The following is a 27,103-nucleotide window of genomic DNA, read 5'->3' on the forward strand; positions in this document are numbered from 1 at the left end:
TCTAATCCATATTTTCGCATCAACCGGGTATCCCAAACGCCGCCGAATGCTCTCTAGTCGTACATAACATGCCTCTGGGGCGATAATATACAGGCGAACCCCATCGCGCACCGCCCACGTTCTAAGCCTTCCCGAACGTCGACCCAGGCGCATCAGCCTGGCCAGCGTCGCCGCCGCTGGCGGTGGCATCGTTTCTTGGCATGGGCTTGGGGTCGTTGCCGTCGGACTGGCGCTCGCCCCTGCTGGTGGTGGAGCCGTCCTCCCAGAACTCGACGTCGCCGTCCTCGCCGAGGGTGCCGCGCTTGACGAGGCGGCCCTTGTCGCGCATGAGGTCCTCGACGGTCAGGCTGCGGTTGCCGAAGATGTTGAGGTGGTCGCTGATGACGTGGCGGTTGCGGCACGAGGGGCAGGTGATGAGCACGGAGCCGTGGTGGTAGCCCTGCTTGGAGACGTTGTGGGCGGAGCGCGAGCCGCAGGGCACGCAGGTGAAGGTCAGCTCGTACGACGGCTGCTTGGGGGTGTTTGCGGTGGCGTTGGCGGGCGGCGGGCGGGGTACGGAGTGGGCGAGGCGCGTCGTTGATGGTAGTCTCGCTGTGGGAAGCGGCAGGGGCAGTGGTGTTCGACGGGCGGTCGGGAGGATGAACGGTTGCAGGGCCATTCTTGGGAAAGACGACGGTCTGGCTGTGGAACGAGCCAGTGCCCGGAGGCTTGATGAAGAAGAGATGCTTCTCGAGGCCATACTGTCTGTGCCCAAGACTGGGCTGCAAAGCTTGTCGTAGTGTGGTTTGTGATGACCTGGCACAAAGATGAGGTTGTTGAGTCTTTCTCTGGAGTCAATTATCTACAAGTGTGTAGTCGACCCCAAGAGTAACAAAAAGTCGCAGCATCTGCAAAAGTTACGGCAGTTTCCAAACTTTGCCCAATGACGTTGCCTGTGCTGTGGCAGGCAAAGACCGCACTTAAACCCGACAGAGTGGAGCCGTTGCTTGAGGCTCTCCAATTGCAGCCCACCATCCCGACCATCGCGGGGTCCAGTGTCGTGCATTTGGTCTGGGGTAGGCAGCGAAGCAAAGCTGATCAAAGCCACAATAGCAAGGTACGCCACCAAGCCCTATCGTGAAGGCAAGTCCAAAGTACCTTCCTAGCTGCCTGGAGCTCCAAACTACCCCCACCTCTCGCCAAAAGAAGCACCACATGGGATGTGGGCTTGGACATCGCAGTGCTTCTCGTTGCTGAATAACTTCTTCCCTTACCAACCACTTCGAAACACTGTCCCTTGTCTGTTGCCATGCCCACTCCAGCTTACTATTGTGCAGACCATTCTCTCCCTCCCCCCTTTCCCATTCGGTGGGGCTTGCATCTGCGTTGTGTCTTTTCACAGCTCTGACTTCTTGCCCAGCAACCGCACACAACACCACACCCACAATCCCGCCATCCCATCTGAGATCCTCCACCCCACCGGCCACACCTGCTTCAGGAAGCCCTCCTTCGCATCCCAGCGCCTTCCGTGATCATTCAACTGTCTCTTCGGTTTCCATTGTTCACCACAGTCACAATGCATCGACCACAGGGCAAAATACGGCCTTCCCGGAAGGTATATATGATACTGCTTCTCTTCTCATGGCCTCCTCTCCCTCCGCCCACCATCATATTCAAGCCCGTCTTGCCTTCTCTTCTTTTCCTCATCCCTCAAGCCGTATGGCAAACTGTCATGATGGCTTTCTACGTACCTTACTCGCGCCGTGGCCCTCATGTCACCTGGCAAAGGGTCATAACGAAATTCTACGTCCCATACTCCCGCCGTGCTAATATCTTTTTTAAACAGCCTATTAACAACCCCCGGCCGGGCCTCAGCGAGGAGCAGGAATTCGAGGCCTGCTGGAAGATGCTCTACGAGGCCCTTACCGACATACACGAACGGAACGCTGGAAAACTATCCTTCGAGCAGCTCTACCGCGCATCCTATAAGATAGTTCTCAAGAGGCGCGGCCAGGCTTTGTTCGACAAGATCGGTGCCTTCGAGAGGCAGTGGTTCGGAGAGAAGGTCGTCCCGCCCATCTTAGACCTGATGAGCAGCCACATGATCAGCCATGCTTTTGGTGACATGCCTGGCACGACCGATAACGAGCGCCGGGAGTTGGGCGAGAAGTTCCTCAAGGGAATGCGTGATTCTTGGGAGCAGCACATGAGCGCCGTGGCCATGATCTCCGACGTCATGATGTATCTGGATAGAGGACAGACACATGATACGGACCGGCCCCAGCTTTATATGACCATCCTCGGCCTCTACAGAGACAACATACTGCGCCGCCAGTTCGACTCCATCGACGGTCCCCTTACCGACTTGATCAATGCAGTTGTCCTCGACCTTATCAACATGGATCGGAAGGGGGATATCATCGACAAGAATCTTGTCAAGAGGTTGCTCCACATGTACGAGCAGCTGGCAGAGACTGACGACCTGGTCGATGACAACCGTCTTTACCTCACCACTTTCGAGCCCGCGTACCTCCGAGACAGCAGGCGATTCTACGCACAAGAGGTGGAACAGCTGCTCCAGGAGGGCGATGCCGGCAGTTGGCTGCGTCATACAAGCCGGCGCTTGGTGGAAGAGGAAGATCGCTGCAAGACAACCGTGTCTACAATGAGTACCTCCAAGATAGTGAAAGTTGTCGACGGAGAGCTCATCGCCAGCCATCTGGATCGGTTTCTGGCACTGGAGGGTAGTGGCCTCCGTGCCATGATCGACAACGACCGCATCGAGGACCTCACTCTCCTCTATAGGCTCGTCGACAGGGTTCCCAATGGCATTGATAAGCTCAAGAAGATCTTGCAGGCCCGGGTCGTCGAGCTTGGCTTAGAGATTGAGAAGGCTGTGAAGGACGCGAATTTCTCAGCGCAGCAGCCAGGTGCGGAAGGGGAGGAGGCGGCGAAACCGCTGACTGGCTCGGCGCGCGTGACAGCCGCAGCCGTCAAGTGGGTCGATGATGTCCTCAAGCTCAAAGACAAGTTCGATACGTTCCTGCACGGCTGCTTCGGAAGCGACAAGATAATCGAATCGGCGCTCACCAAGAGCTTCTCCGAGTTCATCAACCTCTTTAGCCGGAGCTCGGAGTTTGTGTCGCTATTCATTGACGACAACTTGAAGAACGGCATTCGAGGCAAGACTGAGGCCGAGGTTGACGAGAGTATGGAGAAGGCGATCATCCTCGTACGGTTCCTCCAGGACAGGGACATGTTCCAACGATACTACCAGAAGCACTTGGCGCGCCGCCTTCTGCACGGGAAGTCCGAGAGTGAAGACGCTGAGAAGCAGTTGATATCACGGATGAAGCAGGAGATCGGCAGTCACTTCACACAGCGATTTGAGGGCATGTTCAAGGACATGGACACTTCACGCGACCTCACCACGGGATACCGGGACTACATCCGCGACCTTGGAGACGTGGACCGCAAGACCGTCGACCTCGGGATCAACGTTCTCACCAGCAACCACTGGCCGTCTGAGGGCATGATGCAGAAATCGAATGATGGTCGCTTTATTGAGTGCAACTGGCCGGCCGAGATTCAAGCACTTCAAGCTAGCTTCTTCAAGTACTATCTCACCGAGCGCAATGGACGTGTCCTGACCTGGGTCGGCAACCTTGGTACCGCCGATATCAAATGCGTCTTCCCCAAGGTTCCTGGAAAGGAGAGCGGGCCATTGAGCAAAGACCGACGGTACGAGCTCACCGTGTCTACTCACGGCATGGTAGTGCTGCTGCTGTTCAACGACTTGGCAGATGGCCAGTCCCTCACATATGAGGAGATCCAGGCGCAGACCGACATCCCTCCGGGAGACTTGAACCGTGCTCTGGCGTCGCTCTCACTGGCTCCCAAGTCGCGGGTCTTGCTGAAGGAGCCCATGACCAAGACCATCAAGCCGGGCGACAAGTTCTCCTACAACAGCTCTTTTGCAAGCAAACAGGTCAAGATCAGAGCGCCGATCGTTAGTGCCCAGTCCAAGGTTGAGGGTGACGAGGAGCGCAAGGAGACGGAGAAGAAGAACGACGAGAGCCGCAACCACATTGTGGATGCGGCCGTCGTCAGAATTATGAAGTATGTCTCATACAGTCTTGGTCTCATACACACAAAGCTAACAAATCCAACAGGGCCCGCAGAGAGCTTGCGCACAATCAGCTCATATCTGAGGTGGTCGCTGTCTTGACCGGACGCTTCAAGCCCGATATCCCCATGGTCAAGAAGCGCATCGAAGACCTCATCGCCCGCGAGTACCTCGAACGCGCCGACGACACGGATGCGACCCAGCAAATCTACCGCTACCTGGCATAGATCGAAACTGCTCGCCTTGACTGCACGTCAGGCGGCGGGCTTCCACTGTACATAATGATTATTTTTTATCTCATGAATGAAATGATGCAAGGCGTCAGGGCAGGACAGGAAGAGGTTCACTTGATTACATTTCCGGCATGCCGCATCGGCGAATAAAAGGCGAAAAGCCCCCTGCATAGATTTGATGCAAAAAAGACGAGTTTCGCGAGAACCCTCACGCTTGCAGCAGCATTTGGCTCGCGCATGGGTAGCTTGGGACAAGAAGACGTCCCTGGCCTGAGGTGGATCTTGCGACTCGGTAAATGGCCACACTGGCCTCATTCGATAGCCAGAATAAACCGAAAAGTCTTTTACGGACTGATGTTTCGCTTGAATGGCATCCTTAAGGCACTTGGATCCTTGAATCAGATGCGCTTTCTGTGTTGGTTGGATTTGACCTCCAGTCGGTCCTTATGCCGGATAGGTGGGATGCTTGGCCTGGACGTCCGTCTTTTTTTTGCGAATGCCTTTGTGTCCTCACTGTTCTTTGTACATCCCGTCCTTCCCGCTGCTCTTTCGAACAATGCTATTGTCTGCACAAGAGTATTGTGCTCGTGCAAAGCTAACAATGTATGCTTTACAACGGCCACTGCGAAGACGGCTCGCTATCTAATGATCCTGACCGAGGGAACCTCTTGTCTATTAAAAACATCTCCACTTCATCTTTACACCGAAGCCCGAGCACGTTGAACAACTGGTATCCTGTTCACTCTGAGATGCTACGGAATATCATATCCAAACTACTGGCCGTCTTCGCAAGAGTCTGAGGAGACAGAAGAGAACACAACATCGAGCCCGGCATATCATCCTACATGATGCCTTCTCGGCATAATTCGAAAGGAAACACGAACCCATACACGCGCACTCACCAAGGCGAGTGCGATCCCGTCCCTGAGCAGCAGCAGCAGTCTGAGACTGACATGTCCAGTGGCACACCTCCAACCCCACGAGGGATAGCTGACCAACCCCACCGGCACTGGGTCGTCATTGAGCCAGATCCCTCGTACATCACACGTCCAGGCCCAGGCCAAGACCACATCATCAGGCCGTGGCAGGTTAATGCCGTGGTCGGTGCGCCCGCTGACCAAGTTGACGAGGTGATCGCTCAAGTCGGAGACTTGGAGGAGCCGCCGAGCGAGGGTGACTTTAAAGTCTGTTCTCGGCAGCCAGCCTCAGGAAGCGGGCATCACTATGAGACAGTCAGCCATACCACGGTGCCATCTGATACCCGAACCGCGTCGAGCCGCTCTAAATCCAAAGGCTACCACGGTAAGTCGCTCGTGGACCGCGAGTCCGGAATATCACTGGACGGCTTCCCAAGCCGGAGTATGGAAGAGGGGGGAGTCAGTGGCCTCTGGAAGCGCAACAGCGGCAACGCCAGCGACGGCACCACAAGTGCTGCTGCCACCTGCCCCTCCTCTTCATCCGGCTGCGTGTCCGGCGGGTCATCTGCCATGGCCATGAACGGTGCGATCATCCACACTGCGCGGGCTGTCGCTATCCATCATATGCGGGCGGCCTACCCATACGACGGGGTAATTGCCGTGCATCGCCCGCCTTTGCCGGCCGAACTCGACCGTATGGACGAACGACTCGAAGACGCTCTGAAATTTATGGCGGACTTTTCTCCTGGCACGGTCGCGCGGACTCAGGCAAGTGACGACAATGAGGATTTGAGGCTGACTAGCGACAGGAAGAGTATCATCACTTTGCCCAACCGAGACCAAGTCAGCGAGGGCCGGCTTGGTCCACCGTCATCGCCACAACCACATTACACACAGGGTAGGCCTCCTCTCGCGGGCAACATCGACGGGCACCCGACCGGCGTCGAGCATGCCCAGCCTCGGCCCGTCTCGCCCACCCCCAGCGAGTCCAACATCACCGAGACAGTGTTTGACGTGCGGCGGCCCACGCCCCCTCCGCCGCCTCCGCCGCAGCCGGATACTATCTCGCTACCCAGCTCGAGGCGGCACGCAAACGCGGCCGCGGGGCCGTCCGGCGGGGGCCGGCGGGGTGGCGCGTACCCGTCTTCGGGCGTTGGACAAGAAGAAGCTGTGCCGGCTGTCCTAGCCCCTCGTGGGTGGTTGGGCTTAGGCGGGAGTCATCCCCCGCCGCATGTGAGTCGTAGACAGGGCCGGGATGATCCTGATGGGAAGGAGGAACTGTCGCGGCGCAAGGCGCGCGAACAGTAGAGGTAAGAGACCGTGGGTGTTTAGGTGGTATACTCATCCTTCGTTTTGGGGGGGGGGGGCGAGTTTTTTTTCAGCAGTCTGGGCTTCTGGTTCGTTGGGGGCGGCAACTCGTGGCGTTTTTGATAATCTGGTGTCCGTCTGCTTGTTTTCCCTGTCTTTTGGGGCAGGTACAGTAGTGAGATAATTTGATCATAGATTCCTCTTTTCAGCATGTTTGTTCTGTCTTGTCTCATTTCACGTCCTGATCATCCAGTGTATCCAGTGTCCCAGTGTATCCAGTGTGTGAAAAGGGGCTGCGAAAATGACAAGCGTATTTATCGACACTTTTTGCCCAGTTCAAATTTCATGTTTGCGTATCACACAGAAAGAAAATAGGAGTCCATTTGGATCAAAATAATCAAATGGAAATGTATATCAGTACTGCCTGAAAGTAGAAGCCAAAACTCAACGCAAAATAAACGCCGTGGGCGTTTTCGACTGGAAACACGTGGGCGGACTATCCATCCCAGTGCCACCGACCAAGGAGGCCATGTCGAGACTGCGGATGAGTACACTCTGTGACCCCCTTTTCGTTTCGCTTCATCCTGACGGCAGATTTGACCCTAATTGACGTACTAGATAGCATAAGTCAGTACACCATCGTGGACACCATCTGGGAGAGTGAGCCTACCGCTTGGTACCAGAGCTGAGGCTGTCGGTACGCCATCGTCTGAAGAGGCTGCAGGTACTGATACATCTGGGGGTACTGATACGTCTGGGGATACACAGTTGGAATGACCTGAGGTTGAGTCGTGCCACTGACGGGCAGTCTGGCATAGGATTGTGGAACTTGGGGGTTTAAAGTCAGCAAGTTGCAGTGGACAACAATTCTTTTCTCCTTCTTCTTTAAATGCCCGTGCTGAGAAAGACTTACAGGTGCCAGAGACAGGGACCTGGTAGTAGGATTCAGGCCACTGATAAGGCCGAGTCCAGAAGCAGCTGGTCATGTTGGGCGAGGTGTTTTGGTGTTGCAGAATGGGTACTTAGTTGGTGGACGAACCTTGGGATGTGTGTATGGGAATAGCAGATAGAGGGAAGATAGAAAATTCGTGGTATGAGCTGGGCATTTATACTCGGGGACAGCCACCGACCTGGCGTCCTGAGCAACTCATCGTCTCTGTGAGTCTCATCCTGAGTGCGGATGTGTGGAAAATCTGTGTGATGAGGTTTATGTTGGATGAGTAGGGAGCCCTGCTGAATCCCAAAAACCAGAACCGCAAACGAAGAAAAAGGCATATTAAGAAGAATTTGAAGTGACTGTGGTTTCCTCCTGGCGATTGCCTCAGTGACTTGGAAGCAGGCCCTCATATCATCCAAAAGAGGGCCTCCCGCTCGAAGCTGCGGTAGCAAACGAGTACTGTGTTGTGTGTCCAGGGGTCACTCAAAAATGTGACACGGACTCGAGTCCGAGTGATACTGTGCCTTTGTGTGTTCGAGGCCACACTCGAGGCCTTGGATTGTGAGGAACCAAGCAGTGAACTCCAGCTACGGCCCACCGCAGTCAACATTGCAGACCTCGTTGCCCAGAACGAATGAGGAACTTCCCTCACTTAAGGGCACCGGACTTGGTTCGAGTCGGGAGGCTGGCCAGAGCAATCAGTAAGTAACTCATTGTAAAGGCCTTAAGGTTAGAGGATAACCTCAGGTTCGACGACTTTACACGGGAGCACCTCTTTAGGTCAGCCTGCTATCGGATTACCTGCAGTGGGATAGTCTCCAGTAGGACAACCTGCAGTGGGATAAACTCCAGTAGGCCAGTAGTAGGATTTCCAGTAGGACAACCTCTAGCATTCTCGGGATACGCGTTTGACCGTATTACGCAGGCAGAGCAGCTGCTCCTAACACGGCTCAATGAAGCTCCTCCCGGTCCCTCATCGGTGATACGGTATGTGGCCCGTGCTCCGTCTCGCTGCCCTGTTTCTCCCGAGTGGGGCTGTGATTGGCCGCTCTGGCTGGGTGAGCTCCACCGTGGGCTAGCGGCAGGGCGAGCGAGGACGTCCGGAACGGAAGCTGGAGCGCTGGCACTTCAATTTTCTCAATTCCCTCAGTAGGACCTTTCCACGTCGTCAACCACCCGACCTCTGCCATCAAATCTCCTCTCCACACAATTGCAAGCCAATTGCAATTGTCTTCTCTTTTCTTTTAGGCACTCCTGCATCCTCTTTCACAATGTTCCGGACCGCTCTCCGACAGAGCACCCGCGCTGTCGGCGCCCTGTCTGCCACCAGCAGAATCGCCGTCGTAAGTCTACGCACAGCTCAGCGACGCAATGTTTTCGCCCCGGCCGCCCGATCCCGCGCCTCCCAATCCCATCGCCAGCCCCATCCAGCCGACCTCAGCCTGCCGAGCACGCATTGAGCAATCTCAATTGAGCTTCACCGAGCTGTGCGGCCGCCGCGCGGTGGCTGATGGGGAGCTTGCTGCGGGCGAGCTGCTGCTGGCCGTGCCGAGCTCTCCAGAAGCTGGGGTTGGGGCTGGGGTTGGATCGGGACGGGCACTTGGCTGCCACACTTTGGGGTCGCGGATTCAGTCGCAGCCCAAAACACCACCACTCTAGCATCGTCGGGCTAACCATCCTGATTTTTCCCACCACCACAGGCTCGAAGCGCCGCCCCCGCCGTCGCCTCCGTACAAGCACGCACCTACGCCGATGCCAAGGCTACTCCCACCGAGGTCTCCTCCATCCTCGAGCAGCGTATCCGCGGCGTCCAGGAGGAGTCTGGTCTCGCCGAGACTGGTCGCGTTCTGTCTGTCGGGTATGTTGAAACAGGAAACCACCAATGCGCCTCTCAATTATAGCGCCCGCACCTTCCCAGGCATCGTCATCGCCACGGCCCCAACAAAAAATATGGAGACAATTGAGGTTGTGATTGTGTGAACCGGGGTTTCAGCTGCTGACAGGTAGCTTCACAGTGATGGTATCGCCCGTGTGCACGGTCTGGCCAACGTCCAGGCCGAGGAGCTGGTCGAGTATGTCGTCCCCGGATCTTCCACGCGACTGGGCCGTGATTAACACAATGCAGGTTCGCGTCTGGCGTCAAGGGAATGTGCATGAACCTCGAGGCTGGCCAAGTCGGTGTCGTGCTCTTCGGTTCTGACCGTCTCGTCAAGGAGGGCGAGACCGTCAAGCGTACCGGTGAAATTGTATGTCATACCATCTGACGAAATCCTTTGATTTCCTGCCTGCTGACGCCTACAAGGTCGATGTCCCCGTCGGCCCGGAGCTGCTCGGCCGTGTCGTCGACGCCCTCGGTAACCCCATCGATGGCAAGGGCCCTCTCAACAACAAGGAGCGATCCCGTGCCCAGGTCAAGGCCCCCGGCATTCTGCCCCGTCGCTCTGTCAACCAGCCCGTCCAGACCGGTCTCAAGTCCATCGATGCTATGGTTCCCATCGGCCGTGGCCAGCGTGAGCTGATTATCGGTGACCGTCAAACCGGAAAGACCGCCGTCGCTCTGGATGCCATCCTCAACCAGAAGCGATGGAACAACACCTCCGACGAGACCAAGAAGCTCTACTGTATCTACGTCGCCGTCGGTCAGAAGCGATCCACCGTTGCCCAGCTTGTCAAGACCCTCGAGGAGAACGACGCCATGAAGTACTCCGTCATCGTTGCCGCCACCGCCTCTGAGGCCGCTCCTCTGCAGTTCTTGGCTCCTTTCACTGGTTAGTGTTCAAATTTTTCTAAGTTCCAAGTTCTGGCAGCACCTGCCTCCGCTCCTTCCCCAAGACACCACCAAAACTGGCAGCACCCACTCCAATTGGCCGCCAAGACCCAGGCTGGGAAGGCACGCCTCCGACTCCCTTCATGGATTCCGTCAGGCTGTCCGCTGCCTTCTGGCAGATCTGCTCCTCTTCATCTCTTCTTCTCCTCCACCTCCTCGACACCTTTGGACGGCGTCCAAACTCCTCAAACTCCTCAACGCCGCCGGATGCACGACGCCTCCCGATATCTGAAGCTCAAACTTTCATTCTGTAACTTCCCTTCTGTCGATTTCATTCTGTCGATTTCCTACGTATACCTGAGTCATGGGCGTCATTGTCCAAAACATTGTGGACGATTATGCGTGGGAGCTGCTGCAAACTCCTCGTATCCCCATCAACACCAAGACCAAAGTCCTGTTCAAAACCAGAGCGGCTGCCAAGAAGCATTATTGCGCACCCTGTGATCAGGCTTTCGACTCTCCCAGCGCTCTCGACAAGCACAAAAAAGTCCAAGAAACACCTCGCGAAGCTCGACGCTTAGCGGCGCTCGACTCTCAGGCTCTTATCATACACTTCAACTGCTACAACATCTCAACTTGTTACAAACACCATCACAACTTGCTGCAACACCATCGCTAACTATCTTCAACTTTACCAGGCACTGCAATTGGGGAGCACTTTCGGGACAATGGCAAGCATGCTCTCATCGTCTTCGATGATTTGACGAAACAGGCTATTGCATATCGTCAAATGTCTCTGCTGCTCCGTCGTCCCGCCCGGACGTGAGGCTTACCCCGGTGACGTTTTCTACCTGCACTCTCGTCTGCTCGAGCGTGCCGCCAAGATGAACGACAAGCACGGTGGTGGCTCCCTGACTGCCCTGCCCGTCATTGAGACCCAGGGTGGTGATGTGTCCGCCTACATTCCCACCAACGTCATTTCCATTACCGACGGCCAGATCTTCCTGGAGGCCGAGCTGTTCTACAAGGGTGTCCGACCTGCCATCAACGTCGGTCTGTCCGTGTCTCGTGTCGGTTCCGCTGCCCAGCTCAAGGCCATGAAGCAAGTCGCTGGTTCCCTGAAGCTCTTCTTGGCCCAGTACCGTGAGGTCGCCGCCTTCGCCCAGTTCGGTTCCGATCTTGATGCCGCCACCAAGCAGACCCTGAACCGTGGTGAGCGTGTAAGTAGCCCCGTTTACCGCGCAAGTCTTACCTGAAGCTGTACAGTGACTGACGACACCAAAATCTACAGTTGACCGAGCTCCTGAAGCAGAAGCAGTACTCTCCCATGGCCGTCAACGAGATGGTTCCCCTTATCTTCGCCGGTGTCAATGGTCACCTCGACACTGTCCCCGTCGACAAGATCCTCCAGTGGGAGGCTGACTTCCTGTCCCACCTGAAGACCAACGAGTCCGACCTGCTTGCGACCATTGACAAGGAGGGCGCTCTCTCCAAGGAGCTCGAGGGCCGCCTGAAGGACGTCATCGTCAGCTTCACCAAGAGCTTCGTGGCTTAAGCAGTCCGCTCCAGTGCAAGCAGGGTGACCGGAATATATGCTAGGAGGGGGTAGAGTTGCAAGCTCGCGTCGAATGGAGGAGGTGGCCGCCTGAATCGTGTGTCTACGTCTAGAAAGGGGGGCCTATCCCATTGGGTGCTGGGAACTGAGAGATGAAATGGTTTTTGGAGAGGGTCATCTCCGGTCAATCCATTGTAAAATAGAGCCGTGACCAATCTAGCACTCAATTTTTTTTGTCCACAATTCTGGTGTGCGGCTACAGTCTCAGTAGTCTAGGCATTGATTGGCATGCAAAAGGTACATTTCGTTGAGCTGCTTGATCTGTCGCGTGTTTCGTAGGATATGCTCCGGTGAGCTCGGGCAGCTGCGTGCATACCTGTGGGCGGTCACACAGTTGGCGCCGGCAAGGGTGACATCATCACGGTCCACAGCTCTCTTACGCTCATGTTGGCATAACCACTTTTGAGCCTCCATGGTGACTTTCCCGCGCCTTCAAATGAAATATTGGTATTTATTACAGCTTCCTTGAGCTACATTGCATCCATCCAGTTATCAATTCCGAGCGTCCCATTGCGAAATCGGCACGAAACAGTCGACAGCAGCTCAGGACCCCGCCGTCAACTTCAACTCTGGTCTACGACCGTCTCGCCACTCACATTCAAAGCTGAAGGGGACCGCCACCGAGGGTGCAGAAAGCTACACATGGAGGCCGATATGTCATCCGCAACGAAGGAGATCCTCGGCCGCGTGCGGCAACTTGTCCCGCCTATGCTGGATAAGTTCCACAAGGGTGAGTCGCCCCGCCCCGCCCCCCAAAGACCGCTGCGTCCGGCTGTGCTCGCGATAGAGCCATGATGGACCGAGCCGCAAACGATGGGACATGGAATTGACTCGATGGGCGACACGTAGGGCAGCAGGGCCGTATAGGTGTCATCGGTGGCAGTGAGGACTACACAGGGGCGCCTTACTTCTCGGCAATGGCCAGCGCACGGCTAGGATGTGACATGGTACGCCTATTCTCACCCTTCCCTCCTTCTATCCACAGGCATGGCCCTCAAGGACTGGGTTGTCTGCTGCCCAGTGTGGGAGGACCTGGCTCATCACTAACCGTGGCATCCGCCCGAACTCACAGTCCCACGTGATCTGCACGCCCGGCGCCGCGGCCGTGATCAAGACGTACTCGCCCAACCTGATGGTGCACCCCCTGATGCGGCAGAGTCCCAGCCCGCAGTCGTCGGACGAGTCGGCCTCGAGCGAGCCCGCGGACAAGGTGGCCTCGCGCATCATCGACATGCTGCCGCGGATCCACGTGCTGGTCATCGGCCCGGGGCTGGGCCGCGACCCGCTGATGCAGGACACGGTGGCCAAGGTGGTGGAGGCGGCGAGGGGGCAGAACACGCCCGTGGTCCTGGACGCGGACGCGCTGCAGGTCGTGCAGAAGAACCCGGACCTCGTGAGGGGGTGGAAGCTCGCCGTGCTGACGCCCAACGTCGTCGAGTTCGGCCGCCTTTGCAAGGCGCTCGGTATCGAGGAGGAGGTGAAGAAGGCGACTGAGAAGGCGGGTGGCGGGGAGGAGAAGGAGACGGCGAGGGTGGAGGCGCTCGCGCGGGCGCTTGGTGGTGTGACGATTGTCCAGAAGGGGTTCCATGACTTCATTACTGATGGCGAGACCACTCTCACGGTCGACCTGCAGGGCGGCAAGAAGAGGAGCGGCGGGCAGGGTGATACGCTGACCGGGAGCATCGCGACGTTCCTCGGGTGGAGGACGGCGTACCTGGACGGGCTATGGGACCACGGCGGGAAGCTGAATGAGAAGGAGCTTGTGCAGCTGGCGGCTTTCGGCGGCGCTGCTATTACGAGGGTGAGTCTTTCGCGTTTTCTCCTGCCCCGTTACTGGACATAAGACCACGAGAGCAGAAGGCTAACCGGATTTCGAACTATAATAGGAGTGCTCCAGGCTCGCCTTCAACACGAAGGGCCGCAGCCTGCAGGCCAGCGACCTGACGGATGAGGTACACACGGCTTTCCTCAACATCTTTGGTCAGGAGGACCCGGATGCTGGCGGAGCTAAGCTGTAGAATAGCAAGGAGTGGGTAGCGTATGATCAAGAAGTCTTGCCTGAAATGTCCCGTGGTGCAGAAAGTATATAAATCATCTAGTATCAGCACCGTGCCGTGACGCCTTGCAGCGGCACTTCCGGTAATACAGAATCACTACTACGTTGCTCTTCCTGAATATTCATGACTGATGTCCTTGTCTAATTTTGGGATACAGCCACGATTGTGTGGTTCAACGCAATCAACCAAGATACCATTCGCGGCCCTTTGCCAGTCAGGGTAGTTTTGGACGTCAGCCTGAATACCTGCCTATGCTCTATGATCTTGTAGCACCATCAGGTGGTCACCAGTCGATAAGTGCGCGGTGTAATCGCATTCGACGACCCAATTAAGAGACTACGTCGGCATTCTCGAGGACAATGTTCCTCCCGAGGTGATAAACCTGAGCACATCTAAGGACAGCGCCCATCCCGTCTAATCTTTGTTAATCTCGTAGAAGAGCCCCTCCAGCGTGATAAAGGAGTATTGGCGGATGTAGCTGGCCTGAACCACAGCCTGTGCCCTGAGCATTCCGTAGACAAAAGTGGTCAGTCGGGCTGTACACGTGCGAGAGAGAAAGGGGGAGTTTTTCGAAAGACAGTTTGAGGTTAAGAATTACCCAGGCAAGAAGAACTGGATGAGACTGTCTCTGAAGTCTAGTATTGATGGGCCCGAAGCCCCCGACCTACGACACGACGGGCCGTCAGCACTGGGTGGGAATTTGGTAACAGGGAGTTGCTAACCATGCCATGTGCTCTGCCCCCTCGAGGACGATCAACTCCGGATTGACTCAGTTGTGATTGCCAGATGTTGATGGCTTCCGGATACTGGCGAAGCAACCCTGTGAGGACCAAACATCACGTCTTGATTCCGCTTGTGATAGACTTAAATTGTCTCGCCTATGCTGTTCATCCAGGAAACACACAAGGGAGTCATAGCCTGACTACTGCGATCTTCTCATACGAAAATCGTGTATTGAACCCTGTAACTATGTCTCCTCGTTTGCTGGAGAGATTATCTAATCCTTGCGTGTAACATTCTAATTTCCCATTCAAATTCGCCCCCTGGCTATGTCACTGGCCGAGATCATGTGCTTAAAGCAAATTCGGGTCTTTGATATCAGCCATGCGAATACGTGGCCCATCTAGCTCTTCATCAAGCACACGCACAGCAATTTGCCTCGATCTCTCTTTCATTCCTTCACACAGTCTGGTCGAAGATGAAAGCTGTTCATTGTCCAGCCCATCGGCTCTTAAAACCCACGCCAGCGGTGAGACCTTCCAAATCGAAGTCCCTCGCCTTCTAGTGGCTTCGACTACCATCAAGAAGAATAGAGAAGTGAAAACCGCCAAGGACGCCGCGAACGAGAGCCAGGGCCATTGAACCTGGAGACAGGTTGCATAGTGGTACACCTTCCCCTGCACATCCCTTGGGGATTCTATCCTACCCGGCAGAAATTCACTGCCGCCATGTGAGCGGATGTAGGTTGTGAGGGAGTCGGAGATATTCGCAAAAACGCTTTGAACACGCTTGAGGTCCGTGTCGCCCTGGTGGTAGATGCTTCGGAGTATTTCGGGCCCTTCAACATACCCTGCTGTAAGTAACTTGTAACCTGATTCACTGCTTTCAAAGCTTTGAAAGCTGTCTGCTTGCGACTGAAGTGAGCCGTTGAGATACCGTGCTGCCGTTGACATGATGGCCTCATCGGACACAACATAGAGACAACCGCTTTGAAGTAAGGACGTGACTTCGTCGGCGAGGGTATACATCGCTCCAACCGTGGGGTCCGTCTTGACCGTCAGGTTGAAACTATATGGCAGCCAACGGCTTTCCACGCTTGAGTTTCGATTTGACGGTGTCTGATTCTCAGCAGAACACTGAGTGTCGACCATGGCGCGGTAGCGAGGCGACCCTCCATCATCAGAAACAAAACCCCAAGCAGTTTCGGAGGAGCTCGCAATCAGGTTTTCTTCAAGAACGCCCGCGGAAATAGTGGCGTCATAAATCCGTACACACGGCCGAAGGGAACAGGTGGCGGCACCATACCCCTGACATTGCCACGATCGCTCCGATTCATTCGAATTACACGTCGACTCGTCGAAGGTTGAATCGGTGACTCCAATAGGGTAACGTGCAGTCGCGACGATGATTCCGAAAAGGGCATCGTGCATGAGGCTCACAGGTTCGAGGGCCACAGGTTTGAGGCCCAGAGTTGCGTCGCCGACATGCAATTGTAAATGGTGCTCACCCGGGTCATCGTTAGGAACTACCAGCTTGGTACCTAGACTGATGTACTCGCCAGCGGTGAAGTTGGACTCGACGATGAAGCTCGAATTCACGGGGCAGTCTGCTCCGGATTTTGGGTGGTGGCTTGCGTAGGAGGAATCAGGCTGCGAGCAGCTTGTATTGGTAATGACATTTGCGGAGGCATCCTGGCAGGAAGAGCAGACTCCGATAGTGGCGTAAGGGTCTGGGAATGTACAGTTGCCCGTTGAGCACTGCCAAGGGGGATGTTGTCCCGGGGAGAAGATTGCATCGTACATGGTCTTTTCTATACTCAAATCAGACATCGACATGTTCCGTGCGGCCTCATGACTATTGACGTTTCCATCATAGCCATATTCCTCGAAGACGTTCGCTCGTGGCAAGGTCGCAGCCGCAATGCCGCCCGACACCTCAACACTACAGTCCGCGGGCTGTACAAGCTGTTGGACAAATGGGTCAACAGCAACGGCCAGAACCATAAGGACGCACCCGATTGCTGCCAGAGGCTGTCGAAATCGCTGCCGCCAGATCAATCCCAAGGCTCCATCTGCGCCCCGAGTCGCGTTGTCGAAATGAAGCATGTCGGTGAGTGGGCGCGTCTCACTTGCAGAGAACCACGCCCACTGGAGCTGCCCGATACATGAGGTCAGGATGAAGCCCACGTCGGCCTTGAAGACCAGTGCGTAGATAGAGAGCAACGAGTTGATGGAGACCTTGAAAGGCCACTGCGGTAGGGGCTGACCATCGTGGGGGTACAGAGTTGCAAAAACGATGATTGGAGTGACCAGCACGAGAAAGCAGGCGGCAAACTCCCATTCCCAGCCCGTCCAAAACGGTGAGATGCAGGTTCTTTTGGGAAGTTTCGAGGCCCGAGGCACCGTGGTTGGGTCCGCCTTCTTGCAGCTCAGCTGATTTTCAGGTTGACAAAGGGTTGGAGACGCAGATGCGGTGTCTGAGGGAAGCGCATCATATGCTGGATGGATTGACGGCATTATGAACAAAAACGCTGGTATTTACCTATGAGGCATCGCACATGGAAACGCAGCGTTTGGAAACAAGGTATTTGAGAAAGTCTGCCGGAATGAATTAGTGGGGTTCAAGGTTGCCTGAGCCAGAAAACGCCTTTCATTGAGCCTCGTCTGCATTACCCCTGCCGCTTACGACTACATAGTCTACTCAGCTGCCTGTCGTGTAAGCACTTAAGCAAATCCTCAGGAATGGCCCCCAATTCACGTTTTTGGGGTTCACGTGTGTTCGCACTCTTTCCCTCTCTGCTACGGTCGGGCAATTTGGTGGCTCTGTCGCTGCGTCTTTCTAACTGCTAACTTGGTGATCCTGGGAAATCCCTTCACATTACGTCTGATTTCGAGTGTGATAATTAACCATTCCGCTTTCGAGATAGTCATCCCCAAGCTATTAAAAAAACAACGCAGCCAAATGAGAATGTCAAGTTTTTGTAACGTGTTGTAGTGCATGTGGAAGCAATCTCGGAAGGAAGAATCTGTACCACTTGAGTATTCATCCTTCGGGATATGAGAATGGGTGGAGGGCTTTCGTGGGGATGCAAGCAAATCTCCTGTGTACGCTGCTCGTCCGGATTGGCTGTGTGGCATTGATTAAACTGGCAGCTTGGCTACGTTTCAATTTTGATTTGGGAGGTATTCAGTCGTTTGAACTTCCTGTAATGCAAGTTGGGCTACGTTCATGTTTCCCTTACAGATTCCACTCCTTTCGGGGTTTCATATCTGCTCTATCTGTGGAATGCCAAATGGATAAATATCTCCCAGGTGTCTTCGTCACAAGCATCTGGTCATTGGAAAACTCCCCAATGCCCGATGTGACATTGAATATGTGAAATACCTCATTGTTGACTTGGACATCACCCCTCCTCAGTGGCACTCATATTCCATTACTACATGTGATCTGTCATCCACCGCCAGGCTCCTCTGATCTATTGTCACACGGCACGTCGTGACGCCCGGGAAAGTCAGGCACCTTCCAACTCTGTATTTTCTCGTTGTCTCTGCAGCCCGATGTGTCATGTCAAACACCTTGTGCATTCACCGGTCAGCTTGTGGCTTAGCGGGCAGACTTGCGATAGGATCGAAGTTCCAAATCCAATTAAGTTCCAGCTGGGACGCTTCAAGGCTCTTTTGACAATTCGGGACCAGCCAAGCTTTTGCCAACTCATCATTGCTTCTCAATCCTGCAGGCATTGTCGCTTGTGATGAGGTTATTCCCAGCTCAGCCAGCGGACGAAAGCCGCTCGCGAGCAGAATTGGGGACCGCAGTGTCTGCCTCCTGAGAACACTGCCGCTGTGACCATCATCGAATGCCACGCTTCACCGCATTGTCGCTAAAACGGGATCCTGATTTATGGCCTTGGTAATGTGTAGATTGGTTTGGTGATGAAGACCGAGAAAATATAAATTGACGCATCTCACACCACGGAGTCTTCAGATGTCGAAGTCCCAAAGCACTCAACCCACAAATATCACGCACAAAAGTTGCCTATCACTTCGCTACAGTCCCGCCACAGCTAAGAGGCTACCCTACCGACATGTCGGACGAGACAAGTGAAGCCGCTTGGCGCGGTCTTGCCGATGCGTACAGGCAGATCGCAGGCTTTTCTGGATTCGATTCCACGAAGCAGGTGTTTCTGATCGCTCCCGGGAATATGACCGCATTTCCCGGATACAATGTTCCCAAAGGCACCATTTTCAGCAGCGTCCCGCCCTTCACATCAACAGCTGACACTGACTCGGTTGCTGCCGCAATCAACCAAGGAGTGGGAGATCTAGGAGACACGATCCCGAACACATCATCTCCATTCTATGCTCCAACAGCCAACAGCCGCTACACTAGCTATGGCGCCTTTCTCAGTCATGGTAAGCATCCAGACCCGCTGATGCCTTTGAGTTGTCTCTTCTACCCTGCGAAGCATGACAGATAGAATCCAGGCGCTTCCAGTCCAATTACAGGGTCTTTTGCTATAGTCTTCCTGCCCCATGCTTCAAATGTGGGCCAGCAGATCTTCTATCTTTCTTTGAAAGAATACTGAAAGTCATCATTCGTAGTGGACCCTGGTGCTCCAGCAAACCCGGCCGCGTACCAAAAGTACCTGACAGACAAGCCGACCTATGACACGGCCTGGGGCGCGTATCTGGTCGAGAAGTCCAAAGCCAACATCGCCTGGGCCCAGCTCGACGCAGCTACACAAAAGCTTTACAACAACAATCAGGCCACATGGGAGACAACGGCCTATGTCAACCAGGTACCCCTCCTGCTTGCTGCGAATAATTACCAGCAAGTGAGCGCCTGGTTTTTCCCCGAGCAGGCCATCGCACTCGGCAAAGATGCAATGACCCTGGAGGGCTACCGGGAGGCTTGGATGGCTGCGCAGCCCCCAATGCCCGGTGTCCAGAGGGGAAGTGTCCAAGGAGCCACCATGCTGACGGCGAGCACCGGTTGGCAGCCACAGTATGCCATTGATACACAGGCATGGATCACAACTTGGAACACGTGGCAAGGCACGACAGCAGCAATCGCGAACCGCCCTAGCGATCCGTGGACTCCCGCTGTCTCCAGGACACTGTCGATGAACACCTCAGGTAGCAACTTCTGGCAACAGCTCGGCTATGACTCGACCAATGCCAGTGGGGAGGTCCGCGTTCCTGAACCATGGCTCTTTTTTGGCGAGGGATCATGGTCGTCAACTACGCAGAAGCAGACCATGTATCAGCAGAACAACGCCGTCGTCACCAACGTCACACTCAACACCTGTGTCAAACCCGCTACTGTCTCTATCAAGGCTGGTTCATGGTCCATCGGTGACCCAGGCACCCAGTTTTCCAATGCTGATGACACGGCAAGGAAGAATCTGTATCCACATGTCACGGCGGCTTCGCTCGTGTTTGGTGTGAGCTTCACTGTCAACTTCGATCACTGGACTTACCAGAATGTCAAGAGCGTGATCACCTCGAAGAGCACAGCAAAAGCAGTATTTTCCATCTTCGGGCTCGCCTTTGTCCGGGGATCCACGTCCTCGACTTCCACCCAGAGCTTTGAAAGTATTCAAATGAATGATACCAACATGTCCATAACGACTCAGCCTGATCTAAGCGGTGCACCAACACTACTAGGCGTCCTTGCCATCAAGTCATCGAACACCGCAGGCATGCTTGGACACTCGCTTTCGAACCTCTCGCCAAACTCCGTTTCCTACCTCCGGCAGAAGGCAATCCAAGCGGCCGAGGAAGACGCTGCGGAGGACCGAGACACACCGGATGATGGGAAGCCCGCCCCACCAGGGGAGTCGAACGGTCTCGAAGACGGGAACTCCAAGGGCGACGAGAATGGACAATCCAATGGACACCTGATGCAGCCCCTGCCTGATAATCCAAACCTAAGTACCATGGCAATCGAGTCTTCCATGAAGTATCTCCTGTTTCCCGATTTCATAAGCCCCGGAACGCTCACGTCGGAGTCGAAGGACCTGACATTCAGCGGGGGAGTCGTGATCATCACATTCCACCTGCTCGACGGCACCACAGACCAGAACGGGAACCCAAGAATGATACTGTGCCCTCCGAGTTTCGTCACCGCATGCACTGTTGCGCTTCTCAACCACCGGGATCCGCAGGTGTTCTTCAACCCCGTCAACCAGAGCGCGACTTTCTTCCAGGGGGCGGGCGGGACATATCGCGTGAGGATGACGGCGACCACGGCTGCGAGTTGGCGGAGGCAGCAGCTTGTGGCTCTTGTCTCTCAGGCATGAGGCGACGCAGAGCGCGCTGAGGAGGGAATGGTACGCGCTGCCCAAGAGTGATCAGATATGACTGACCTACGCAATTTCCTGTGTCTCGAGTTTTGGAAGTCGGGAAACGCAGTGGAGAGATTGATAACCATGCGGCAACGAGCAACTTTAGCAATTTCCTCTGAGGGCCTGTTAATGGGTAATGAGAAATGACACGACTCTCTCTACAAGTACATGAGTCGTCTGATAATGTAGGAATCTGCTTACCCGCACAATTGCATGGATAAGTATCCAGGACGTTGAACCTGTTCCGCCTCAGAAGCAAAAGGTCTTCCGTAACACTTTGGAGGGACTGGATCGCCCAATGTCTGTAATATATTAATTTTGATAGGAGGAAGTTGTTTGGGCTCACCGGGGGGGGGGGTGTTGGTAATCTTTCTTCCCAGCAGTGGCATAAACACCAGCCAGTCACTAAACTAGCATTGATAAGGGCATTGAGACTGGTTCTTGCACCAGCTGCCCCGAGAAAGGTAATAAGAGATAGTATAGTGGTCAAGAATCTAAACTCAATTTCAGAAAAAACATTTAACACCAAGAAAAAAAGATCAGGGGCAGCTGGGATCTAACCTACCATCTAGCCTATCTACCACCATCTAGCCTACTATCTAAACCACCCACCACCTAATCTGCCACCTAGCACCTAATCTACCACCACCTAACCTGCCACCTGACCTGGAACCTAAACCTGCCACCTGACCTGGAACCTAACCTACCACCTAACCTGGAGCCTATCCTGCCACCCAACCTGGAGCCTATCCTGCTACCCAACCTGGAACCTAACCCACCACCCAACCTGCTATCTAAACTACCATATAATAGGATGTAGGCCTCAGTTGGCCGAACCTTTTTGCCTCTTGCACCATGTCGCCCCTAGTTCCTACGAATTTGGTCACTCTCAGTACTGCCCTTTGAAGTTTCGACTCCGTACTTGGTTCGACTGGAATAGTATAAAGTCTATCCTATTCATGAACAACACAGCAAAAAGGAACACATGCTGAAGGTCGAGACGAAAACAGTAGGACATGATGATTACTCTCGTCAAAAGCCCTGCCACCTAGCTGCCGGGTACCTAGGTAGCCTCCTCCTCGAGCTGGACACGCCGCGCGACCTCTCCAGCTATGTCACGAAAGCCACAACAACCAGAGGGTGCCTCGAGTGGGCAGGAGCGGCCCGTCGCCCTCCCGCTTGTTGCAGGACGAAACAAGGCTTTGCCAGGAAGGACGCCATCTTCCCTCAGCCTCCTCCTCGCCCCGGCGCCACGGCTACGCGTCCCGAGCGCGACTCAGCTAACAGGCGGCAGATGGCCAGCAACGCCTGGGGGACCGACGCGTCCCGCGCGCCACGCAGTCATGCGGCTGCCGCAGAGGATCGAGACCACCAGCAGCACGTCCCGACGCCACGGGGCCTCCGAAGCGGGCCGACCAGAGCTGCTCGCGCCGTTTTTTCGAGCCGTGGGAGCAAGCTGCGTCAGGTCGACACCCACGCGGCCCCCCAGTGCGTCACGCGGCTGTTGTGTGGCGCTGCGCGTGGGGGAGAGGGGGAGAGACGGAAGGATGAGTGAGACGGAGGGCGCCGCTCGGGAGTCGCTCAGGAGCCAGCCCCATGGGCGAGGCTGGCTTCGGCGGGGCTGTTCTCTCGCACGTGGACGCGTCCGGTGCGCTACGTTCTGTGCCTCCGCGCGGCAGAGTTTCGTGATGACTGAGATCTTTTTGAGCCTAGATGCGGCGGGTGGGTTGAACAGATTTTCTATTGGCTGCCTTGATGCTCTCCGGCAGATACAACGATCGAAAGACTTCCTCGGCCCGGCCACGCGCAAGCCCGAGTGACCGCAGCAGAGCTTGAGGCGAGCGACGGTGGTTCGCTGGGGACGCGTTGGGCAGGTCTTAGATGGTTGTGTTGACGCTTGAATGGTGGGTATATTTGACTGTTTGACGATGCGCCTCAGACTATCCTTGCGTCATTCCCGAATACGTTTGACTCGCCAGAGTGGCTTGGATATGTCGAGGTGGACTGGCTACTTATTGTGGGATTAAAGGCGGTTGAGGCCATCAAGGAGCTGGACCCCTCTAAGAATTTAAGGACTCGGTGGATGAAGCAATGAAGATGTTATAGGACACTAGATCATGCTGCCTTTGAATTGACTTGATACTGAGAATATCAAGTAGTAAACATTGTCACGTAAACGTGGTGGTTACAGTGCAATATTTCCTTCTCGGATCTCACGCCCATAGCAGGATACGCATAGTTGATAGAATCACAGGCAGGATAGAAGCAGCCAGTCGGAGTATTGCCTGTCCAGCCAAGGGGCGTTATAGTGTATTCTTCCATTACCAAGGAAAGGTTTCCTAACTCTGCTGCGTACCTATTGCATAATAGGCCACCGGAAGAGGATGGATTCAAAGTGCTTGGAATACAGCCGTGCAGAAACAAGCGTGCAACGCCAGAGCCCACCTAGACGTTCCGATGGGCAATACCATCCGAGCAGCATAGTGCGTAAACATGGAGCATGACCAAAAATGAGTCTCAACTCTGGTGCAAGGTCTTTCTGTCGTTGACCAGACCAACAGACAACCAAAGTCTCGGTGCCCTCCGCACCTCCCGCGGCGAATTGCTCGCGCACCACCACCATCATCCCTTCACAATGTGCATGAGACTGCAGCGTGGTGAGACCCGCAGCCTTGTGTGCGCGAAGTGTCACCCCCCGAAAGAAGCCGCGTGCATGCGTCGGCTCATCAGGAAGAGCCCGGCGCATTGCGGGTAGGCCGTGCAGAAACAGACCGTGCAGGTATGCACGTACAGTATGCATGCACGCTCGCAAGATCCGGTGGGGGGAGGAGCCGATACAGCAGAGAGCAAGGCATCCCACTGCGGGCTAGGCCTGCAGGCAAGGGGTATGGATTTAATCAAGCGTAGAAAATGGAACGGGACATCGGACTGTCAGATCGTGAGTCGGGACTCGGGTATTGTACAGGTAGGGTGAGTTTGATCTTTTGCGCTACAGCGTACCTTGACATCTGCACTGCCCCGGCAGTGTAATATCAATCGGTCAGATGATCGCGAGACCCGTTGACCTGTCCTCGTGCTCTTCAGTGAATATATAGCGGGTTTCTAAAATCTCATTTGGTATAAATAACATGCTGAGACGTTTAATAGTTGTGACAGCTGTTCCCGCGGGGGGCAGTTGGAGCCGCTCAGCTGTTCTGTCAGGGTAGCCCGGGCTTGGGGAGCAAAGGAGCAGAGGCGAGGGCAGATCGCGGTAGCACAGACAGAACGGGAAGGTCACTGATGGGCGGGAAAAGCAAGAGCGTGGCAGTGATCGGGAGGCATCCGCCATCCGGCGCAATGGGCCCCAGAGTCCGTGCAAGATCGAAGGCGAGACCCGCATCACAAGCTTGACTATTTCGATAAGACATGTCTTGGATGAGGCATATAACCTTGGTTGCTGCGAGGGAAGAAAGGAAGCAAGAAGGAATGAATGTATGTATGGACGAAGGAGGAAAGCAAAAAGGTGGCATGAGAGCCAGTCCTTTGCAAAACGATGGCGAATTTGTTCCTCGAGTTAATGAGGCAACGACTGGTATCAACTGGACGCCTGCACCTTTCCCTGCGCCTCTCCTTCTAAGCCGGCCCGGTCAGGTTGGCATGTACGGCTTGTCTGAGGCAGCTCGGATGCGGTGGCACCTTTCTGAACCACGGCATTGGGAAGCCCCCTCGCTTGAGGATGTTGGCCATTGGCTCGATGCGGCTGGCTGCATCGTGGAGTTGGGCCAGCTCCGAAGCTCCTTGTTCCCAAGGCCCCCTCGAGATAGGGTCACCCGTCTTAGACTTGCAGGGCCCCAGGAACGTCATCAAATCTCGAGTGTGCCAGTGTGAGCCCCGGTGGGATGATGGAATGTTCGAGCGCTGTTGATTGCGGCTGAGACATGCAAGGGGAAAAAGCAGTTAGCCCGTCGTTCGCAGAGGAGGGGCAAGGGACCTTGGGACAATCCGGGGGATCTGCCAGGGTATCGTCGATCGATGCGTCGGGCATCCAAAGATCAAGGTTTATGTGTCATGTTATTACTCCTTTGTGTATGGGTTATGGGTGTGTTGGTGAGAGAAGCAACGAGTGTCAAGCAGGCTTGCGAACAGAGCAGCAAAAGAAGTCATGGCTGCGGGTCTCGTCCGTGATGCACACACACGCACACGCACACAAGCAGAGTCGCAACTGTCCAGCTGTCGTCCTGCTGCGTTGTGCTGTCCTATGCTGTGCTGCCCGCTGTGTTATGCGAACGATCAATCGGTCCGCTCTGCTCTGAAGCGCACGGGAAGCAAGGTCCCGTTGGCCGGTGTCTGGCCAGGCCCGGCATGTTGCTATGCAGCCTCGTAGCCCAGCCCGTGGAGCTGTCAGATCCAGATCTGGGCTCTAGTTCTGACCCGGACCACGACTAGGGCACACTGACAAGAGGCCGGTCGATTCTCCTCATCCGATAGGGACTAATCAGTCCTTTGTTGTGTCTAGGGGTCTATGATGATTCGATCTGGGGCCACTCGCCGCGAATTTGTCAGGAAAGCGAGGACGAGGATGAGGAGATCGAAGAGGAAGGAGAGCAGGCAGAGTCGTGCCCACTTCTGTTTTCTTCTCAAAGGCGTCAGGAGCATCAAGGTGTTCCTGCGGTTTTCGTCCTTTTCTCTCTCTCTCTCTCTCTCTCTCTCTCTCTCTCTCTCTCCCCCTCTCCTCCGTGGGAATCATGGCTCGGTGGGAGACGTTTTTCTTTTTAAAAATGGACTGCACAAGCCGAACTGCCGGCGAGGGAGTGAGGGAATGAGATGATGTTGACGTTTGCTTTTTTGGTGAACAGGGGATCGTGGACTCGGTCGTGGTTGCCCAGTGGCGGGCCAGAGCGGCCCGCTTCTGGCCCCGCCAGCTTATTTCCCTACCAGTCCGTGCACCCCCGACATCCATCCTGACAAACCTTGGAATGGCCCGACCGACCAGCCAACCAACCTCTTTCGCCGTGGCTGGCCACCTTCTTCCTCGTGCGTCCTCGACGATGGCTACTCCATGTCCTGCTTCTGCCTGTCCATCGTCCAACAGACTCGGTGCGACCCCCTTTCCCCAGATGGAGGGAGGGTGGCGTGAGCAGCAATCGGCGTCGTGAACAAGCTCGGGGATTAGATGACGGAACCCGCGTCTCCCGCCGTCACCCTCGTCCTGGTCCTCGTACCCGTGCTGGTGCTGGTGCTGGTGCTGGTCCTGCTTGCCTGAATGTTCATCCAATGTTCCGTTTTCCGTTCCATTCCTTTGACCGACCTTTGACCTTTGACCTTTGTGGATGCGCAACCCCGGGTGGACCGTGACAGCTGCGCTAGGCTACAAGTCAACTGGTTCGCTCAGCCAGCTCCATTGGCATTTGGCATTGGCGGGTGGGCCTCTCCACCGATGAATGAGCGATCCACGCCGGCGCTTGGTGTTCGTCACCGAGGGGGCTCCAGTCACCAGTCACCAGTCACCAGTCACCAGTCACCAGTCACGCTGATTTCTGCTCTCGGCTCCGGATGCCGTGGGCGGTAGAAGTAGCCCAGGGTTTCGCAGCAGCAATTCTCACCATCACCTGCATGCAAGATGTCCGCCAGACCTGCAGGTTCATGTCCATGGGATGACTGGCAGGGCCGGCTAGTCCGATCTAGCTAGCCAACGCGTAGCCAAAGCAACAACAGGAGAGCCACCGTCCGCGAAAGGGAGAGAGGCATGTTTCATGTCTGGGCCGGTGATGGTCCCAATATCAGTATGGCGATCTCCTGCCACATCCATCCGTCCGCGCTAAAACATGCTTTCGCATCGGCCAGCATCGTCCTGCACGTACCGGTGATAGGTACTTAGACCCTGTCGGCGGTATGCCAGCTGTGCATGCGGCCATGGGCCATGCGTATGCTACCCACACAGACACCCACTCAGCCTCATGGTCAGGGTAGCATTTTCTTCCTGACGTCTCCCTCCCGCCCCATCTATTAGGCACGCCCAGAAGTGGACGGTTCGAGCTAAATACCGCTTTGGGACGGAACAATATCACCTCGAAATTTCCCTTTGACAGTGCTGCCGCCCTCCACCTTGGACGGACAAA

The 27,103-nt window shown here is 55.3% G+C and overlaps 10 protein-coding genes across 10 annotated transcripts; 7 read left to right on the top strand and 3 right to left on the bottom strand.

Annotated features, from left to right (window-relative positions):
* Positions 1-121: 121 nt before the first annotated feature.
* On the bottom strand, positions 122-658 carry INS49_007946 (uncharacterized protein; the record flags this gene model as incomplete). Its single annotated transcript, XM_043168691.1, has 1 exon — positions 122-658. The coding sequence occupies one exon, from the start codon at positions 656-658 to the stop codon at positions 122-124; it is 537 nt and encodes a 178-aa protein (XP_043026371.1).
* Positions 659-922: 264 nt separating this feature from the next.
* On the top strand, positions 923-4,332 carry INS49_007947 (uncharacterized protein; the record flags this gene model as incomplete). The annotated part of the gene is made up of 3 exons (XM_043168692.1): positions 923-1,096; positions 1,826-4,098; positions 4,152-4,332. The coding sequence occupies 3 exons, from the start codon at positions 923-925 to the stop codon at positions 4,330-4,332; spliced, it is 2,628 nt and encodes an 875-aa protein (XP_043026372.1).
* An 854-nt stretch (positions 4,333-5,186) lies between these two features.
* On the top strand, positions 5,187-6,563 carry INS49_007948 (uncharacterized protein; the record flags this gene model as incomplete). The annotated part of the gene is made up of 1 exon (XM_043168693.1): positions 5,187-6,563. The coding sequence occupies one exon, from the start codon at positions 5,187-5,189 to the stop codon at positions 6,561-6,563; it is 1,377 nt and encodes a 458-aa protein (XP_043026373.1).
* Positions 6,564-7,165: 602 nt separating this feature from the next.
* On the bottom strand, positions 7,166-7,549 carry INS49_007949 (uncharacterized protein; the record flags this gene model as incomplete). Its single annotated transcript, XM_043168694.1, has 3 exons — positions 7,166-7,177; positions 7,234-7,391; positions 7,477-7,549. 3 exons carry the CDS (start codon positions 7,547-7,549, stop codon positions 7,166-7,168), a joined length of 243 nt encoding a protein of 80 aa, XP_043026374.1.
* Positions 7,550-8,771: 1,222 nt separating this feature from the next.
* INS49_007950 (uncharacterized protein) lies at positions 8,772-11,093 on the top strand (the record flags this gene model as incomplete). Its single annotated transcript, XM_043168695.1, has 6 exons — positions 8,772-8,843; positions 9,201-9,358; positions 9,516-9,572; positions 9,626-9,746; positions 9,803-10,268; positions 10,966-11,093. The coding sequence occupies 6 exons, from the start codon at positions 8,772-8,774 to the stop codon at positions 11,091-11,093; spliced, it is 1,002 nt and encodes a 333-aa protein (XP_043026375.1).
* Positions 11,094-11,151: 58 nt separating this feature from the next.
* INS49_007951 (uncharacterized protein) lies at positions 11,152-11,822 on the top strand (the record flags this gene model as incomplete). Its single annotated transcript, XM_043168696.1, has 2 exons — positions 11,152-11,487; positions 11,559-11,822. 2 exons carry the CDS (start codon positions 11,152-11,154, stop codon positions 11,820-11,822), a joined length of 600 nt encoding a protein of 199 aa, XP_043026376.1.
* Positions 11,823-12,536: 714 nt separating this feature from the next.
* On the top strand, positions 12,537-13,900 carry INS49_007952 (uncharacterized protein; the record flags this gene model as incomplete). The annotated part of the gene is made up of 4 exons (XM_043168697.1): positions 12,537-12,612; positions 12,732-12,829; positions 12,955-13,683; positions 13,769-13,900. The coding sequence occupies 4 exons, from the start codon at positions 12,537-12,539 to the stop codon at positions 13,898-13,900; spliced, it is 1,035 nt and encodes a 344-aa protein (XP_043026377.1).
* A 453-nt stretch (positions 13,901-14,353) lies between these two features.
* INS49_007953 (uncharacterized protein) lies at positions 14,354-17,175 on the bottom strand (the record flags this gene model as incomplete). The annotated part of the gene is made up of 2 exons (XM_043168698.1): positions 14,354-14,475; positions 15,366-17,175. 2 exons carry the CDS (start codon positions 17,173-17,175, stop codon positions 14,354-14,356), a joined length of 1,932 nt encoding a protein of 643 aa, XP_043026378.1.
* A 1,568-nt stretch (positions 17,176-18,743) lies between these two features.
* INS49_007954 (uncharacterized protein) lies at positions 18,744-20,960 on the top strand (the record flags this gene model as incomplete). The annotated part of the gene is made up of 2 exons (XM_043168699.1): positions 18,744-19,071; positions 19,261-20,960. The coding sequence occupies 2 exons, from the start codon at positions 18,744-18,746 to the stop codon at positions 20,958-20,960; spliced, it is 2,028 nt and encodes a 675-aa protein (XP_043026379.1).
* Positions 20,961-21,990: 1,030 nt separating this feature from the next.
* Positions 21,991-22,560, top strand: INS49_007955 (uncharacterized protein; the record flags this gene model as incomplete). Its single annotated transcript, XM_043168700.1, has 1 exon — positions 21,991-22,560. The coding sequence occupies one exon, from the start codon at positions 21,991-21,993 to the stop codon at positions 22,558-22,560; it is 570 nt and encodes a 189-aa protein (XP_043026380.1).
* Between the last annotated feature and the right edge of the window lie 4,543 nt (positions 22,561-27,103).

This window comes from Diaporthe citri (genome assembly GCF_014595645.1).
Source record: "Diaporthe citri strain NFHF-8-4 chromosome Unknown scaffold_3, whole genome shotgun sequence".
NCBI lineage: Eukaryota > Fungi > Ascomycota > Sordariomycetes > Diaporthales > Diaporthaceae > Diaporthe > Diaporthe citri.